This window comes from Salmo trutta, chromosome 12, assembly GCF_901001165.1.
Source record: "Salmo trutta chromosome 12, fSalTru1.1, whole genome shotgun sequence".
Taxonomy (NCBI): domain Eukaryota; kingdom Metazoa; phylum Chordata; class Actinopteri; order Salmoniformes; family Salmonidae; genus Salmo; species Salmo trutta.
Window position 1 is genome coordinate 79,891,216 of NC_042968.1, and position 19,630 is coordinate 79,910,845.

The 19,630-nt window shown below is 44.6% G+C and overlaps 1 protein-coding gene across 2 annotated transcripts; it reads left to right on the top strand.

Moving 5' to 3' along the window:
• The first annotated feature begins 177 nt into the window (after positions 1–177).
• On the top strand, positions 178–19,426 carry LOC115204329 (interleukin-13 receptor subunit alpha-2). Of its 2 annotated transcripts, none has more exons than XM_029769816.1 (10): positions 178–423; positions 1,128–1,233; positions 13,708–13,859; positions 15,964–16,117; positions 16,336–16,456; positions 16,609–16,793; positions 17,857–18,008; positions 18,227–18,368; positions 18,584–18,692; positions 18,773–19,426. In XM_029769816.1, exons 1-10 carry the CDS (start codon positions 373–375, stop codon positions 18,888–18,890), a joined length of 1,290 nt encoding a protein of 429 aa, XP_029625676.1. In that variant the 5' UTR covers positions 178–372; the 3' UTR covers positions 18,891–19,426. The 2 variants fall into 2 exon arrangements, with proteins under 2 accessions (XP_029625676.1, XP_029625675.1); XM_029769815.1 differs by having other exon boundaries at positions 181–423; positions 18,224–18,368.
• The last annotated feature ends 204 nt before the right edge of the window (positions 19,427–19,630 follow it).

Sequence of the window (19,630 nt, forward strand, 5' to 3'; positions counted from 1 at the left end):
CTTAGAATGTGTGTATATATATATGATTCGTGGGAAAAGGGAAACAAAACATCCGTTAGTATGAGAAACCTTCAGCCTGCAACCCCCACCCATCCAGGTCAGAGCAACAGCAGAGTTGACTCCCCTTCCACAGAACCACATCCATGACCACACTCACAGGCTGTTCATCAGGAATCTGACAAAACTGCAGATTCACCCTTAATATGAGCTTCCTTGTTTGGTAGAGAATCCAGACTTACAGAGTACAATACATGACCCCTGAGACATCAATACATGACCCCTGAGACATACTGTAGTCTTTACCTGCTGCTTCTGCTGCGCTGTAGTTCACCAGAGAATACAAAAGCAGGCACTTCGCACAGCCCTGATTAGATGGTGCAGGCTGTCAAACATCTACACAGGAGCTCTCTCACTCGATTTACAGTAAGTACTCCTTGTCTGTGGATATGCACTTTTATCTTCTCTGTTCTCTCTGTATTGTATCCCAATGTTATCATCTTTATATTCTACTAAACTGTTGATCTAAAGTGAACGTACAAGTTGTGGGTAGCCTTCATAAACACATGCTTGGATTTAAAAGCATGCGTTCACTGTGTAGTTTATGCATTCTCTACTGTACATGCTTGAAAACATTTACTTTGTACATTAATAACAGTATATTTATATTGATTTCTATAGAGCATTCAATGGCATACAGTACAATAGATTACAACTTGTGCATGTCAGCAATGTATTTTCTTCACATTATTAAGACTTAAAAGGTACAGTGCCTTCAGAAAGTAAAGGAGATTTCTTCCACTTTGACAGAGTATTTTGTGTAGATGGTTGACAAATTACAATGAAATACATTTTAATCCCACAACAAAATGTGGAATAAGTTCTGAAGGCACTGTACCTGAGGTTTATATCAAGACAATTACACATGCATTTTAAATAATGCATGTTATTGTTTTCATCTACATAATATTATGTTTATCAAGATCCTTCCATACCCTTCAGATTCCATACTTTACTGTACTCTACTGTACTATACTGGTGTTTGCTGAGAATGTAATTCATGATAAGATATGATATGTGATTGATTTATCAATACTAAATTGTACAATTCAATTCTCATGATGTTCCAGGGGCCAGTTAAGAGAATGCTGAAGAGTAAAAAATGGTGGTGGCTGACAGCCATATTAATGCTTATATCTGACTGGAGTCAGTGCATCAAGCCACAGGAAATTACAGGTTAGTCTCTACAGGTGTATTTCTATTCATTCATCACTGTTTTACTTTAGTAACTTGTAATCCCAGGCAGATTTCCATTCTATATCAGATTGATCTCAAAACAAAAGGTGGTCCCAAATAAATTGTTGTGAAGGTCATGGATGTGAGGCAGAATCCCTCCATGCAGACTATATATTAACAGACCTTTACCAGATTATTTCAGATCGATCCCATGTACTTTACTTTGAGTATCAACTCCTCCCCTTATCTGCAATACCTTCAGAAAGTTTTCACACCCCTTGACTTTTTCCACATTTTGTTGTGTTACAGCCTACATTTAAAATGAATTAAATTTAGATTGTTTTCCACTGGCCTACACACAATACCCCACAGTGTCAAATTGGAATCATGTTATGAAAAATGTTTACAAATTAATTCAAAATGAAAAGCTGAAACATCTTGAGTCAATAAGTATTCAACCCCTTTGCTATGACAAGCCTAAATAAGTTCAGGAGTAAAAATATGCTTAACAAGTCACATAATAAGTTGCATAGACTCACTCTGTGTGCATTAATAGTGTTTAACATGATTTTTGAATGACTACCTCATCTCTGTATCCCACACATACAATTATCTGTAAGGTCCCTCAGCCGAGCAGTGAATTTCAAACACAGTTTCAACCACAAAGACCAGGGAAGTTTTCCAATGCCTCACAAAGAAGGGCACCTATTGGTAGATGGTTAAAAAAAGAAAAAAAACTGACATTGAATATCCCTTTGAGCGTGGTGAAGTTATTAATTACGCTTTGGATGGTGTATCAAAACATCAATTTGACAGAGCTTGAAAAATCTTGGAAAGAATAATGGGCAAATGTCCAGGTGTGGAAAGCTCTTGGAGACTTTCTGGGTAAGACTCACCACTGTAATTGTTGCCAAAGGTGCTTCTACAAAGTATTGACTCAGGAGTGTGAAAACCTATGTAAATGAGATATTTCTGCATTTTATTTTCAACAAATTTGCAAACATTTCTAAAAACATGTTTTCACTTGTGGGTAGATGGGTGAGAAAAAATAAATATTTAATCAATATTGAATTCAGGCTGTAACACAACAAAATGTGTAATAAGTCAAGGGGTATAAATGCTTTCTGAAGGCAAGAGGTGGGCCCCTGTGGCAATAAATCAGTGGCGGTCTGTGCCGTTTAAGATGAGGGAAGATTTTCTTATTTTTTTTATGAGCATGACCTTATTTCTATTACAGCATATTGGATGACTGTCATTCATATTCCATTCACCCAGCTCAATGAAACATCAATAGATTTAGCCTACTACATGATACTCACATTTTCCTATACCCATCACGAGGTTGCTACAACTTAACTTGTGAATGAAAGTTTACAATGTAGGTGCACAGGTTGAGAGAATTTTGAGTAATCAAGGTGACAGACAGCAACACATGTGTTGCACACTCTTGCCTGCATCTACCTGAACTAGGGTGTAATCATTAGTCCAACAGTTGCAAATGAGAGTTTCTATTGGACAAATTCAGGTATGTTTATCCATGTTTCGTTCCGTTTGCTTCTGTTTATGAAATGTTTTTCAACAGAATCGGCACAATGAATACACCCCTGATCACACACAAACAGTTCACTTTCATAGCAGCCACATACAAACAGCTCATTGTATATATATACTTCCTTCTCACATCTACCCACTTTCCTCCTCTCACTTTTTCCCTTTGCTTGTGTTGTGCACTGAAGTCCACATCAGCTGTCTGTGACTGTCACGTCTACTCCCGCTCCTCCTCTCTGGTGCTCGACGTCGCCGGTTTACTAATCATTGGCTCTGACTACTATCATTACGCACACCTGTTTCCTTCGTTAAGCGGACCTGCACCTCATCATGAGACACACCTGGACTCCATCACTTCCCTGATTACCTCCCCATCACTTCCCTGATTACCTCCCCTATATCGTCACTCGCTTAGTCAATACTGCCTGGGGAATGGAACTATGTGTTTCATGTCTAGACACTACTCTTGTCTTGTATCGTTCATTATATTATTACTATATTATTAAACTGCACCTGCTTCTCGACTCCCAGCGTCTACGTTACAGAATACTGCCTCGACAAATGGAAGCAGCAGGAAATCAGGACATCTCCCAGACGGTAAACGAACAAGGATACCTACTTCGTCAGTACCACAATCAGCTGGCTCAACTGGGGACGGCTATGAAAGAGGTTCTTCGCAGTCTTCAACGTCTCAAACATACCTGAGTAGCGTTGCCTTCTACTAGCGTAGGATACTCTGCCACCAGTCGACCCAGCGAGCAAGCACACCAGTCCATTCAGCTGTCTGCCCAGGTCAGCGATGCCCATTTGTCCCTCCGGGATAAATATGATGGAATTTCATCTAAATGCCGTGGCTTCCTACTCCAGTGCTCCCTCTATTTTGCGCACCAGATGGGATTCCCCACCACCAAGAGGTCGAAGGTTGCCACGATTATTTCTCTGCTGACTGGGCGGGCATCTGGGAGAGAGGAGAGGAGGAGCTGGCTTCGTATGAGGGGTTCAGGTGGTATCTTTGATCATCCACCAGAGGGCAGAGAGAGGGGTGAGCGCCTACTCCAACTACGGCAGGATGACCAGACCACTGCCCAGTACGCGCTCACCTTCTGGACAGTAGCAGCATCTGATGCAGACAGAGACAGCTGGGGCTCTGTCTCTATTGTGGTCAAGGGGGGCACCAACTTCAGCAGTGTCCGGTACGTCCCAACTCGGGATCCATGACAGCAGAGGGACGGTCATGTGATCTTCCATCTCCTGGGGCAGGTGTAAGTGTCCCATCTTCATAATTTTCTGCCAAACACTTTTTAGTGTTGATCACACTAGCTGGCTGTTCCTCATGTACTGTTTCTACAGTGCTAGTGGATTCCGGTGCTGCGGGGAACTTTATTGACCAGACCCTTGCCTCATCTCTGAACATCCCCTCATACCCGCTCTCCTCTCCGTTTCTGGTTCATGCTGTTGATAATCAGCCACTAGGATCCAGAACCATCACACACACATCACCACACCCCTCATCCTCACCGTGGAGCCCATTCATCAGGAAAACATTCCCTTCTTCATCATTAGGGCACCAGCTTACCAGATCATCCTCGGCCTCCCATGGCTCCAACGCCATAACCCCACCATCTCATGGTCGAGGATGAGAATCATGGACTGGTCACCCAAATGCCGGAGGACCTGTTTTCCTGTTCCTTCTCGAGTCATAGCCCCTGTGGTCTGCGATGTAGATGTGGACATTTGCCAGGATCTGGAGAGGGAACCCGCACCCTCTACCTGTCCTCCTGAGTGCAACTACGTTCCCATGGGGATAAGGGAGTGGCTGTTGACCTGGGCACACACAGCTGTCGTCGCTGGACATCCTGGGATCACCCGTACTATACAATCGCTCTACAAAAAGTATTGGTGGCACACCTTGGCGCAGGACGTTATTCGCTACATCAACTCCTGTTCTGTTTGCGCCCAAACTAAGTCCCCTCAGCACGCTCCAGCAGGAAAACTCCTTCCCGTGCCTCAGCGTCCCTGGTCTCATCTATTCATTGACTTTGACACTGATCTCCCCTCCACTGACGGTTTCACCACCATTTTCATGGTTGTGGATAGATTCTCCAAATCCTGTTGTTTCAGCCCTCTCTCTGGTCTCCCTACTGCTCTACAGGCCGCTGAGGCACTGTTCCAGCAAGTTTTCTGGCATTATGGTCTTCCAGAGGACATCGTCTCCAACCGTGGACCCCAATTCACATCACGGGTATGGAGAAGTTCGGGGTGACGGTCAGCCTTACTTCCGGGTATAGGCCTCAGTCCAACGGGCAGGTGGAGAGGATGAACCAGGAGCTGGGGAGGTTCCTGAGGAGCATTTGCCAGGACCGGCAGGGGGAGTGGGCCCGATTCCTTCCCTGTGCGGAGTACGCAGCTTCCGGCAGGGCAGGTGGAGTAGGATGTTCCTGGTGGAGAGCCAGACGCGATCACCAGGATGAAACGTGGGAACCTTACTGTGGAGGCCATCCGCCTGATCCTTCTGACGGTAGACAGTGTGCTGGAGCCTCACGTGGGTGGCATTTTACAAATCCTCTGCACGCAAGAACCACTCATCAACTGCAGAGGCCTCGGTCTGGCTCGGAGTCCACATAGCCAAGGCCAGCTGATATCCCAGGATGCACTGGAAGGGAGTCAGCCCAGTGGAGGAGTGACGAAGGTTCTCAGGAACCTCCCCAGCTCTTGGTTGGTCCTTTCCACCTGCGTGTTAGACTGAGGCCGGTACCCGGATGTGAGTCTGACTGTGGCCCCCAGCTTCTTCATAAAGGCTTTCCAGACCCAAAATATGAATTGGGGACAACGGTCGGAACCGACGTCCTCCGGAAGGTCATAGTGCCAGAAGACTTGCTGGAAAAGTGCCTCAGCGACCTGGAGAGCGGTAGGTAGACCAGAGGGAGGGATAATTTTGAAAATCTGTCAACAACAACCAGATTAGTGGTAAATCCATCAGAAAGGGGGAGATCCATGGGGGATAGCCAGCCAGTGAAATTGACACCAGAAAGGATTTGGAGGAAAGTGATGATGGAATACTCATGCCTACACTGGGAGACGGAAGGTCACGGGCCGCCCCTCTGCTCTAGTGCACCCCAGGTTAGGACCACACCGGGCACCACTGAAGCTGGTGCCCTTCCTGGCCACAATAGGGGCAGAACCCCAGCTGTCTCCGGCGATGCCGCGGAGAGGTGCATGACCCCCACCTCTATGGGTTCAGGCTCTGCCTCAGGACAGCCAAAGGAGGGAAGCGAGTAGTGAGGTGGACACTGACGCTCCCAAAGAAGGTTATCCAGACGGATGGCCGTCGGGATGAAAGCGTCCAAGGATAGGTTGTCATCTCGACATGCCAACTCCTTCTGGACCTCCTCGCGCAGTCCACTGCGCAATAGAGTGCGGAGCGCCGGCTTATTCCATCCACTGGCGGCTGCCACAGTCCGAAAGGTGAGGGTGTACTCCGCAGCTGTCTGGGCACGCTGCTGGAGTTGAAAAGGTAGCTCACCTCCCTCTCTGCCCTCTGGAGGATGGTCAAAGACCGCCCTGAACAGAGCCATGAACCACTCATAGGAACCCAACTCATCCTCTCCTCTCTCCCAGACCGCCGTAGCCCACTCCAACGCCTGTCCGGTCAGCAGGGAAATTACCATGGCAACCTTGGACCTCTCCGTGGTGGGGGCCACCGTCTGATAGGCGAAAGAGAGGGAGCACTGGAGTAGGAAGCCTTTCGATGGAGTACTATCATACATCTCCGGAAGGGAAAGTCAGGCATCGTTGACCTGGGCGGACGGCTAGGTAGGTTGGGGGACTGGCTCACTGTGACGACCCGTGTTAAGAGGCCCTCGATCAGAGGTATGGAGAACCTTGCTGGTGGTGTTGAGGCGGTGGAAAATGCGGAGGACCTCCTTCATGTTCATGTAGAGCCAGCTGGTCGTGGTGTTGGTGGAGTAGATGACCCTGTTGCTCCATCATTTCTGAGGCAGTATTCTGTAACGTAGACGCAGGGAGTCAGGAAGCAGGTGCAAATGGTGAGTTGAATACTAACGAACATGGAGCATTACAAAACAAGAGAAGTGTCTGGACATGAAAACTAAACCAATACTGTCTGAAGAATGATGCTAATGAGTGCTAGATAAAGGAGAAGTAATCAGGGTAGTGATGAAGTCCAGGTGTGCACCATGAGGGTTGCCAGGTGTGCATCATGATGGGTTGCCAGGACACAACACTAAACAATACATTAATTGCACTATAATGGTGACAAACAGTGTTCACAAACTGTTAGGGCCTAAATAAAGCTGTCCCAACACCTTACCACTACTACACCTGGCTATCAGCGGAGCCTTGCTTGGCAGCGAAACAGTTCATTCAGCCTCATTTACTGCCTTTTAAAAAAACATAGGTGAAATGGCTGACTTGCTTAAACAAATGTGGTTTCTAATGACAATTGAGATGTACAAATTATGGCATAAGGGGACGACAAGCGGACAAGAGGCAATCCGTAATTTCGATTAAGAAATTAATGAGCGAGTTAGGACAGATGTAGTCAATATAATTATTTGTTTAGCACTTTTGAAATGTACAGTGACAGAATACAGAACATGGGCCGTTCTTACAGTGTTCTCCCTGTACACCAAGTCAGAACCATAGGATAAATAAAGGGGGCATAAAAGCCCCCCCCCCCCCAAAAAGAAAGAATATATTTTTAGCAAAAAATATGGGGCTCAAAACTGCCCTGAATGACAGGTCGCCACTGTGCGTTTTGGCAAATCAGTTGTGTTGTGACAAGGTAGGGGTGGTATACAGAAGATAGTATTTTACCAAAAATAGGGCTAAGTCCATAATATAGTAAGAACAGCTCAAATAAGCAAAGAGAAATGGCAGTACCTCATTACTTTAAGACATGAAGGTGCAGTCGCAAAAATCATCAAGCACTATGATGAAACTGGCTCTCATGAGGACCGCAGCATGAAAGGAAGACCCAGAGTTATCTCTGCTGCAGAGGATAAGTTCTTTAGAGTTAACTTCCCTGGGCTAGTCAACAGCCAGTGGAATAGCGTCGCGCGAAATACAAATACCTCAAAAATGCTATAACTTCAATTTCTGAAACATATGACTATTTTACACCATTTTAAAGACAAGACTCTCGTTAATCTAACCACATTGTCCGATTTCAAAAAGGCTTTACAGCGAAAGCAAAACGTTAGATTATGTCAGGAGAGTACCCTGCCAAAAATAATCACACAGCCATTTTCAAAGCAAGCATATATGTCACAAAAACCAAAACCACAGCTAAATGCAGCACTGACCTTTGATGATCTTCATCAGATGACACTCCTAGGACATTATGTTATACAATACATGCATGTTTTGTTCAATCAAGTTCATATTTATATCAAAAACCAGCTTTTTACATTAGCATGTGATGTTCAGAACTAGCATACCCACCGAAAACTTCCGGTGAATTTACTAAATTACTCATGATAAACGTTCACAAAATACATAACAATTATTTTAAGAATTATAGATACAGAACTCCTTTATGCAGTCGCGGTGTCAGATTTTAAAATAGCTTTTCGGCAAAGCACATTTTGCAATATTCTGAGTACATAGCTCGGCCATCACGGCTAGCTATTTTGACACCCACCAAGTTTGGGACTCACTAAACTCAGAATTACTATTAGAAAAATGTGATTACCTTTGCTGTTCTTCGTCAGAATGCACTCCCAGGACTTCTACTTCAACAACAAATGTTGTTTTGGTTCCAAATAATCCATAGTTATATTCAAATAGCTCCGTTTTGTTCGTGCGTTCAGGTCACTCTCCGAAGGGTGACGCGCGAGCGCATTTCGTTTTTATGCTATTTTTCTCGTAAAATAGCGATAATATTCCAACCGGGCAACGTTGTATTCACTCAAAGGCTGGAAGAAAAAAATTTAGAATTCTCGTGAACGTGCATCTCAGTCTCACTGTCCACAGGCTGACCACTCACAAACAGAGCTGTTGTACTTTGCCCAGAGACAGCAGACACACCATTCCACTTTCTGGTGGCTTTAGAGAGCCAATGGGAGCCTTAGAAAGTGGCACATTACAGCACAGATGCTGTATTTTCGATAGAGATGCAACAGAAGGACAACAAATTGTCAGTCAGGGCACTTCCTGTATGGAATCTTCTCAGATTTTGGCCTGCCATATGAGTTCTGTTATACTCCCAGACACCATTCAAACAGTTTTAGAAACTTTAGAGTGTTTTCTATCCAAATCTACTAATTCTATGCATATTCTTGTTTCTGGGCAAGAGTAGTAACCAGTTTAAATTGGGTACCTTTTTTTATCCGGCCGTGCAAATGCTGCCCCCTAGCCCCAACAGGTTTTAACTGCACCTCAGATTGCAGCCCAAATAAATTATTCACAGAGTTCAAGTAACAGACACATCTCAACATCAACTTTTCAGAGGAGACTGTGTGAAAAAGGCCTTCATGGTCGAATTTCTCATTTCTAATTTTGGGCCAAGAATCACGAGCTATGAACATTAGACCGGTAGAAATCTGTCCTTTGGTCTGATGAGTCCAAATTTGAGATTTTTGGTTCCAACCGTCTTTGTCTTTTGAGACGCAGAGTAGGTGAACGGATGATCTCCGCATGTGTGGTTCCCACCGTGAAGCATGGAGGAGGAGGTGTGATGGTGCTTTGCTTGTGACAATGTCAGTGAATTATTTAGAATTCATGGCACACTTAACCAGCATGGCTACCACAGCATTCTGCAGCGCTTCTCCATCCCATCTGGTTTGCCTTTAGTGGGACTATCATTTGTTTTTCAACAGGACAATGACCCAACACACCTCCAGGCTGTGTAAGGGCTATTTGACCAAGAAGGAGATTGATGGAGTGCTGTATCAGATGACCTGGCCTCCACAATCACCCGACCTCAACCCAATTGAGATGGTTTGGGATGAGTTGGACCGCAGAGTGAAGGAAAAGCAGCCAACAAGTGCTCAGCACATCAAATCAAATTTTACACATGGTTAGCAGGTGTTAATGCAAGTGTAGCGAAATGCTTGTGCTTCTAGTTCAGTGCAGTAATATCTAACAAGTAATCTAACAATTCCACAACTACCTAATACACACAAATCTAAAGGGATGGAATAACAATATGTACATATACATATATGGATGAGCGATGACCAAGCAGCATAGGCAAGATGCAATAGATGGTATAAGATGTAAACATTATTAAAGTTGCATTATTTAAAGTGACTAGTGATCCATTTATTATCTTGTATCCTGAATTTCCATCTGACTGACGTGCCCAAAGTAAACTGCCTGTTATTCAGGCCCAGAAGCTAGGATATGTATATAATTGGTCGAATTTGATAGAAAACACTTTGAAGTTTTTAAAACTGTTAAAATAATGTCTGTGAGTATAACAGCATTGATATGGCAGGTGAAAACCTGAGGAAAATCCATCTGGACATCTTTTTTTTGGAGGTCACAGGCCTTTCCAATGCAAGTCCATGGGTCTATATATAACAATTCTTCACAGATTGCAGTACTTATGGCTTCCACTAAATGTCAGTCTTTATACAGGGTTTCAGGCTTGTTTCTTGAAAAACGAAAAAGTAATAGTAATCTTTCCAAAGGGAGCTCAACAGGAAAAGTAGTCTTCGGCACGCGTGAATGAGGGCACGCTCTTTGTTATTTTCCTTTCCTATTGAACACCGTTCTTTCCGTATGAAATATTATCATTTATTTACATATTAGGGTACCTGAGGATTGTATAGAAACGTTGTTTGACTTGTTTGGAAGAAGTTTACCGGTAGCTTTTTGGATTCCTTTGTCTGTATGTTGGAGTGGATTACTGAAATCAATGGCGCCAACTAAACCAACTTTTTTGATATAAAGGATTTTATTGAACAAAACGACCATTCATGTTGTAGCTGGGACCCTTGGGATTGCAAACAGAGGAATATCCTCAAGGGTAAGTGATTTATTTAATCGCTATTTGTGATTTTGTGAAGCCTGTGCTGGTTGAAAAAAATATTTTGGTGGAGCGCTGTCCTCAGATAATCGCATGGTATGCTTTTGCCGTAAAGCCTTTTTGAAATCTGACACGCAGTTGGATTAACAAGAAGATAAGCTTTTAAATGATATAAGACACTTGTATGTTCATGAATGTTTAATATTACGATTTTGTAATTTGAATTTGGCGCTCTCCAATTTCACCGGATGTTATGGAATTATCCCGCTAGCGGGACACCTAAGTGACCAATGATTTGAGTCAGTATGTTGGCAGCAGCCTCTCTGTGTTAGTGATGGCTGTTTAACTGTCTGATAGCCTTGAGATAGAAGCTGTTTTTCAGTCCCAGCTTTGATGCACCTATACTGACCTGCCTTCTGGATGGTAGCGGGGTGAACAGCATATGTGGGTACTCCTTCCCGACCATTGTAAAAGCATTCCAAGTGAATCTGGTTGAGAGAATGCCAAGAATGTGCAAAGCTATCAAGGCAAAGGGTGGCTACGTTACAGAATCTAAAATATATTTGGATTTGTTTAACACTTTTTTAAAAAATGATACATGATTACATATTTGTTATTTCATCATTTTGATGTCTTCACTATTATTCTGCAATGTAGAAAATAGTAAAAATAAAGAAAAAATAATTTAAGTGTCACAATAGTTGAAGCCGTGTTGTATGGACCAAACTGCAGACGGAATGTGGATACTCATCTTTTTAATATCGAAGAGCAAAGCATACACAGGAAATCAAAAACACGAACTCACGACAGGCTAACAGGCTTACTACAAACAAAAGACTAGCAGTGTTAGCACAACCACCCACAAACCCAAGTGACAAACATACTCCTAAATATATGACTCCCAATCAGGAACAACGATCCCCAGCTGTTCCTGATCAGGAGTCACAAGACTAACACAGAAACAGACATACTAGACAACACATACAGACTTCTTCTGCCACGTCCTGACCAAAATACTACACCACTACTCCCTCTGCTGGTCTGGACGTGACAGTACCCCCCCCCCTAAAGGTGCAGACCCCGGAATGCACCTTAAAAGAAAACACAAAAATCCCCAATACCACAACAACAACAAAAATAATACCCCTTAAACAAAAAAGGGAGGGAAGGGAGGGTGGCTGCCGTCAACGACGGCACTGTGCTACACCCTCCCTCCCCAACCCACCTATCCTGGAGGTGGCTCTGGTTCTGGCCTCCTGCCCTCCAGGTTGTAGGCAGACTCATTGGGGTCCGTGTCGTAGACAGACTCAAGTTGTGGCTCGTGGGCAGGTTCCCGCATTTCCATGCTGTTGGCAGACTCATTTACAACACAGTTCGTCAATTTCAGTTCAGGCAGGCTCCCTCTGGTTCCGGGTCGCAGGCAGGCTCCCTCTGGTTCCGGGTCGCAGGCAGGCTCCCTCTGGTTCCGGGTCGCAGGCAGTCTCTCTCGGTTCCGGACTAGACACTGGTGCCGGATACTCTGGACTGCACACTGGTGCCGAATTCTCTGGACTGCACACTGGTGCCGGGCTCTTGAGGCTGGGCCGACGCACTGGAGGCCTGGTGCGTGGGGCTGGTAGAGGTGGTACCAGGCTGAAGACACGCACCCTAGGGCTAGTGCGAGGAGCGGGAACAGGCTGAATAGGACTAGGCCGACTCATGGGAAGCTTGGTCCGGGTTGCTGGTTCTGGTCGTGCCATACTGGAGGTACTCACTTCCGGGATAGCACGAGAGGCGGGAACCGGAAAGACTGGGCCATGGAGGTGCACAGGTGGCCTTGACCGCACCGCCTACACAACCCGTCCTGGCTGGATGGAACTAGCAGCCCTGTACAAGCAGGGTGCTGGTACAGGGCGAACTGGGCTGTGCAGGGATCTGATGTTTGCCGTGCGTAGAGCGGGAGTAGGGTAGCCTGGTCCTAGGAGGCGTACCGGCGACCAGATGCGCTGCGCAGGCATCCTCCTACCAGGCTGGATGCCCACTCTAGTACGGCATCTGTGCGGGGCTGGAATGGTGCGCACCGGACTGTGCGTGCGTATGGGTGAGATAGTGCGCACCTCAGCAAAACACGGCGCCCTCCACTCCATACGCTCCTCCACATAATCACGGGTAGCTGGCTTATGGCTCTTCCTTGGCCTAGCCAAACTACCCGTGTGGCCCCCCCAAAAAAATTATTGGGGGTGCCTCTCCGGCTTCCTCGCCAGTCGTGTACCCCGGTAGCGTTCCCGGTCCTCACCAACCTTTCGCCGTTCCTCCCTCTCTCTTTCCACCTGTCCCCATGGAAGGCGATCCTTTCCAGCCTGGATCTCCTCCCAAGTGTAGGAGCCTTTTCCCTCCAAGATCTCCTCCCAGGTCCATTTCTCACCATAGTCCATGTACTCAGCGTTCCTCTCCTTTTTCCGCTGCTTGGTCTTGTTTAGGTGGGTGGTTCTGTCACAATAGTTGAAGCCGTGTTGTATGGACCAAACTGCAGACGGAATGTGGATACTCATCTTTTTAATATAGAAGAGCAAAGCATACACAGGAAAACAAAAACACGAACTCACGACAGGCTTACTACAAACAAAAGACTAGCAGTGTTAGCACAACCAGCCACAAACCCAAGTGACAAACATACTCCTAAATATATGACTCCCAATCAGGAACAACGATCCCCAGCTGTTCCTGATCAGGAGTCACAAGACTAACACAGAAACAGACATACTAGACAACACATACAGACTTCTTCTGCCACGTCCTGACCAAAATACTACCCACTACTCCCTCTGCGTGACAAAAAGTCAAGAAATTGATATACCAATTGCAGATTGCCCCTTTAATGCTTACCGCAAGCTTGGTGCCTTTGCTCTATCAACCTTTGACCTGGAAATACTGTGTACCTCATTGACTTTCAGTGGATCCTCCTGAGAATGTTGGGGTTGATGACCTTGGCCACCTTGGGCAGCTCGACATCCACTGGACGTCTCCTGTCAGCCTGACCAACCTGACTGACTGCTCAATGAGATACCACCTGGAATACTTCAACACATACCAGAACAGATGGACTGTAAGTCACTGGACACATAACTAGACATTGCCAAATGTGTACCTGACACACTGGAGGGTTATTCTAGAAACACTTGTACAGTGTTGCCTGTCTGTCAGGACTGTGTGTCCTAAGGCCACTGAGGCCCTGGCCAAGGACACTATATTCTTATACACAGAATAATAGAAAAAAATGTGGTACACCATCCATAAACAGCCTGCCAAGACCAGTAATGTTAATATTTCCCCATTTACAGTGGCTTGCAAAAGTATGACATTTTTTTAGGGGGGGGGGGGACAAACAACAAATAAGACAAAAAGTGTGGTTTCCCATAGTTGTTTCCCCTTAAACCACTCGAGTTTTGCTTTAGCAGTATGCTTAGGGTCATTGTCCTGCTGGAAGGTGAACCTCAAGCCCAGTCTCAAATCTCTGGAAGACTGAAACAGGTTTCCCTCAAGAATTTCTCTGTATTTAGCGCCCTCCATCATTCCTTCAATTTTGACAAGTTTCCCAGTCCCTGCCGATGGAAAAACATCCCCACAGCATGATGCTGCCACCACCATGCTTCACTGTGGGGATGGTGTTCTCAGAGTGATGAGAGGTGTTGGGTTTGCGCCAGATATAGCGTTTTCCTTGATGGCCAAAAAGCAACATTTTAGTCTCATCTGACCAGAGTACCTTCTTCCATATGTTTGGGGAGTCTCCCACATGCCTTTTGTCGAACACCAAACGTATTTGCTTATTTTCTTCTTTAAGCAATGTTTTTTTTCTTCTGGACACTCTTCCGTAAAGCCCAGCTCTGTGGAGTGTACGGCTTAAAGTGGTCCTATGGACAGATACTCCAATCTCCGCTGTGGAGCTTTACAGCTCCTTCAGGATTATTTTTTGTCTCTTTGTTGCCTCTCTGATTAATGCACTCCTTGCCTGGTCTGTGAGTTTTGGTGGGCGGCCCTATCTTAGCAGGTTTGTTGTGGTGCCATGTTCTTTCCAATTTATAATAATGGATTTATTGGCGCTCCGTGGGATGTTGAAAGTTTCTGATATTTTTTTTATAACCAACCCTGATCGGTTCTTCTCCACAACTTTGTCCCTGACCTGTTTGGAGAGCTCCTTGGTTTTTATGGTGCCACTTGCCTGGCGGTGCCCCTTGCTTAATGGTGTTGCAGACTCTGGGGCCTTTCAGAACAGGTGTATATATACTGAGATCGTGTGACAGATCATGTGAAACTTAGATTGCACACAAGTGGACTTTATTTAACAAATTATGTGACTTCTGAAGGTAATTGGTTGCACCAGATCTTATTTAGGGGCTTCATAGAAAAGGGGGTGAATACATACGCATGCACTAATTTTCTTTTTTTATATATATTTTTTCAATATTTTTTTTCTTAACTTTCTTTTATTTATTTTTTTAATTTCACTAATTTGGACTGTTTGTGTATGTCCATTACATGAAATCCAAATAAAAATCCATTCAAATTACAGGTTGTAATGCAACAAAATGGGAAAAATGCCAAGGGGGATGAATACTTTTGCAAGGCACTGTATTTTATTTAGAGAAGGCAGAGTCCCTTAGCCAAGCAATTGCTTCCTGTCCTGCTGTGTTGAGGGTCTTCCCAGATTGGCTAACATAATGGGAGGCATATCTTTGGTGGGTTGAGGAGGTCTTATGGAGCAGAAGTTGTGGGGCGTTGTGGATCTTTCCAATCATTCTGTGGGTAGTTTGGCGTCTCCGGATATGTGGGGGGAGTGATGTTTGCCAGGACATGGAGCCAGGGAAGCGGGGTGGATCAAAGTGTGCCAGTGATGATGCGCATGGTGGAATATTTCCGTACAATGTTATCCTTTGGCTCTGTTTAGATTTGTGGTTGCTTAGACATAACCGCATTTAGCTTCCATTAAATTATACTGTGGTGTTCCCTGTAATTGTAAAACAGCCAACAGTATTTTTAGGGGTAGTAGGAATGACAAATTCATCAATGTATTCATGAGAGAATAATGAATACATTTTCAGATTTTCCAAATCTTTTCAATATGATCTGTGTCTATAGCTGTTAGACCAGAGTGGTGACCAAGTGCCTGAGGTATGAATAACATGAATGTAATATTGTCTGTGTATGAATAGGTGATCAGGACTGTACGGACATGGTACCGTGCTCAGTTTGACCTGGAGAAAGAGGTCAGGGTGCGGATCTCAACCGTACTGAAGGGAGCCTGCACTAACGGCACTGAGCTGAAGAGCCCCTTCACAGAGATGGTCCTGCAACCCAATAACACAGGTGAGGTCAGGGGACAATATGCTTTTGCAGATATGGAGTTGTTTGGTTCAGATTAAATGACACCAATAGCCTGACAGAAAGAGGGAGAGACTTCTTTCCTCACATTATCCTATATATAGGAAATTATCAATGATGGGGTGTGCTGTATGGACGGAATTCTCTACAGGCACCATCATGATAATCTATGAATCCCTTCATCTCTTTTGAATTCCTACCAGGTCCAGTTGACTCCAGGGTCCAGGGATTTGGCTGCGTGTTCTATCAGAAGGAGGTCATGGAGTGCACCTGGGAGGCAGGATTAGAGGAGCCAGCCCACTCCAAGCACAGTCTGTACTTTTGGTATGTCACCCTATCATAACATTGTGTTCATCATAACATATCTCCTGCCATATGAACTACATACATGTCTGTACCTGTGTAGACTGGATTAATATAATCTCTGTGAATGCTGCTCCAAATTGCATTTCGTGGGTGTCTGTGTGCTTCTCCAGGCATCGGGAGATGGAGCAGGCTGAGGAGTGCCCTCAGTACATCCAGTCCAATGGGGTCAGGACTGGCTGCACATTCACCAGGGAATCTCTCCCAGAATTCAGTGCTTTCAACATATGTGTAAACAGCTCCTCCCCCAAGGTGGCTTTGAGGTCAGCGTTCTTCTCCCTGCAAGTTCAGAACCACGGTAACACTCACATCAGGCCATGATATGCCTCACCTTTTCAATGCAGTACTGCTATTGTTTGGATATTTGCTCTTTTCCATAAATATTGTTAAACTGCCCATACAGTTCCTTTCCATAATGTCTTTTAATCAGTGTTAACATATCCAAACAGATATCATCTACTTTAGTAACTGGGGATGCGCGTTGGTTTTTATTGATGCAAACTGGGAGTTTGCAGATTTTGGAGTGGACGTGTTACGTTCCCCAGTTTCTGTGTTTTGGGTTTGTTTGTGTATATGTGTATTTCAGGAAATAGCTTCCTGGATTCCCCCAAGCAGCTGATTGGTCGGCCCCATTGCAGATTGGCGCTCTGATCCCGCCCTCTCGTTAGGGGATACAGCTGTCGGCAATTACCGACTCCTTCATAGCTTGAAAAGCCAGTGTTCCTTTGAGGAAGAGAGTGTTTCTGGGATGTCCTGTGTTGGTTGTTGCGCAGACACAGTTTTGTTGAATGTATTTTCTAACTGCGCCAATAGGACTCATTGTTTTTGATTATTGAAATTGGTCACTTTAAGTTTGTATTACTCTGTATCATTTGTTCCCAGGGGGGAAGGGGAAGGCACCTTGGGAGTGCTTAGGCAAGAGGCCTGTGGGCATACATATACCATTAGTATGTACTCTGTCTATGCACACTAGGTAAGACCTGGGTGGATCACCCCATGTTTTTTGGGTATCGCGCCACGTGGTGTTAAGATAGGTGGGTAGGTAGGAGAGGGGACTCTAACTTTTACTTTCTTTGCTTTGGTTCCGTCCTGCCCCTTTTCCCCACAATTACCATGTTAAGTTAATAAATTCCCAGTAAACAGTAATGTTCTCTGCCATCTTTACCCGCACCGACAGTCACATACCTCTTTCACGCCACAGGGAGTTGACTGTAGCAGGGTGTTGTGTTCCCCCCTCCAAGAGGATTGCGTAACTGTTTTTCCTACTAACTGTTCTGCCTCAGTACACCCACCGACACTTGTAATGACATCATATTTTAAATTTTCTTTGAAAACATGACTCCTTTGTGTGTACTCTGCAGTGAAGCCTGCAGCCATAGAGGCAGTGCATCTGGAGGCTGGTCTAGACAGGAGGCTCCAGGTGCACTGGGACTTACCCCACGAAAGTATCCCCACCCACTGCCTGGAGTATGAGGTGGAAACCAGAGAGGGCGTAGGCGGGCAGCAGCTGTTGGTATGCCCTTACTGCGCCCTGTATTTATGACATGCCTGGATTAACTGAGTTCATATATTCCTATATCTTTTCACACCTTTCATAATGTTTTGATGCATAACATTATTGAATAATTGATAGGTACTGAGATGATGCTTTGAAGAAGCAAATTCTATTGTTATTGGTTATAGAAACTCTCAGAAGTTTTCCTCATCTGATACTGTTCCTGTCACCAGAAGCAGAGGAACATAACCAGGGAGATGACCCTCACTTTCCTCTCAATGGATGGAGCCCAGTGCTTCCGGGTCAGGTCCAGGGTGCACCACTACTGTGCTGACAGAGGCTTCTGGAGTGATTGGAGTCGTTGGTTCTGTCACCCAGGTAACATTGTGGTAAAACATTTCTCCATACAGAAAGTATATTCTTATATTTATAGAGTTGCCTGTTCCTCTTCCATGCAAATTCCTCACTTTTACATAAAAACCAAAATATCATACTAATTACTGGATCAATGCACTTCCACGTTTGGACATACTGTAGATACATTTCCCCCTGTAAGAACGGATATTTGAACCCATCTCTTTCCCTTGATATAGAGCAACCTCCTGGTTTTGTGTCAGATGCTGTGGTGGTCTGTGTGCTGGTCATCGTGGTCATTATCTCCATGGTGGTCCTGTCTCTGTGTGGCCTGGCACTCTGGACAAAGTGAGTACACACACAATCCATATAGATAACACAAAGACTGAAGTATCGTTGCAAATCTTAATCTACTCTCTGTCTCTTAGGTGTAAAGGCAGAGAGGGGAAAACTATGCATTTCTGTCCCCTGCACAAACTGATGGAATACTCCAAAGGACTCAGTGCTTGTGATCCTCTTCCCAATAAAACAAGAAGAAACAAGTAGTTGTCTTGCAAGCATTACCTGGGGGCACACAAACCATGAAGACATAGAAGTTACACAGGTGATTAAAACACACACGCTCATGCGCACACACGCAACCACACACCCTTATGCTTAAAAAATGAATAACCAATGTCATGTTCAAGATAGAATAATATTGATGTGTATACTTATATTCATCTCTTATGTACTGATGTGTTCAACTTAATGTTACTCAATACAATATTAAATAGTCTTGCCAAACTGTTTATGCAATGTAAGACTCCAGGCATTAAGTTACACAGTATATCCTTAAAAAAATGCCACAGCTCTTTATACCCATTTTGTTTACTTGCTACATGTATTTTATATCACAAATTATATTTACTGGAGTAATTGTTTGTAGTAGTTTGATGCTATTGTATGAAGTTGAATGTATCTTTTAAGTCCTGTGCATAGAATTCCCAAGCCTGTTAACATTAAATGTGCTGGATGGTGTTGTGAAGTCATGTTTTATAAAACTATGCTTCTCGTCTATACCTATAAATATGTGTATTGTATTTGTAGTGATTGCTGTTTCAGAGCGCTTGTGACGTATGTGGCCAGTCATGGCGACTAAGTGTACACTGTTGCTCTTACAATGACATGTTGCTGAAGTGTCTTTATTTCATTGCCTCAACTGGCCATCTATTTGAAATAAGTTTCTGGAAATTCCTCTAATTCCAGTAGGAGTCCTTTATCCACCTCGAAACAGACTGTAGAGA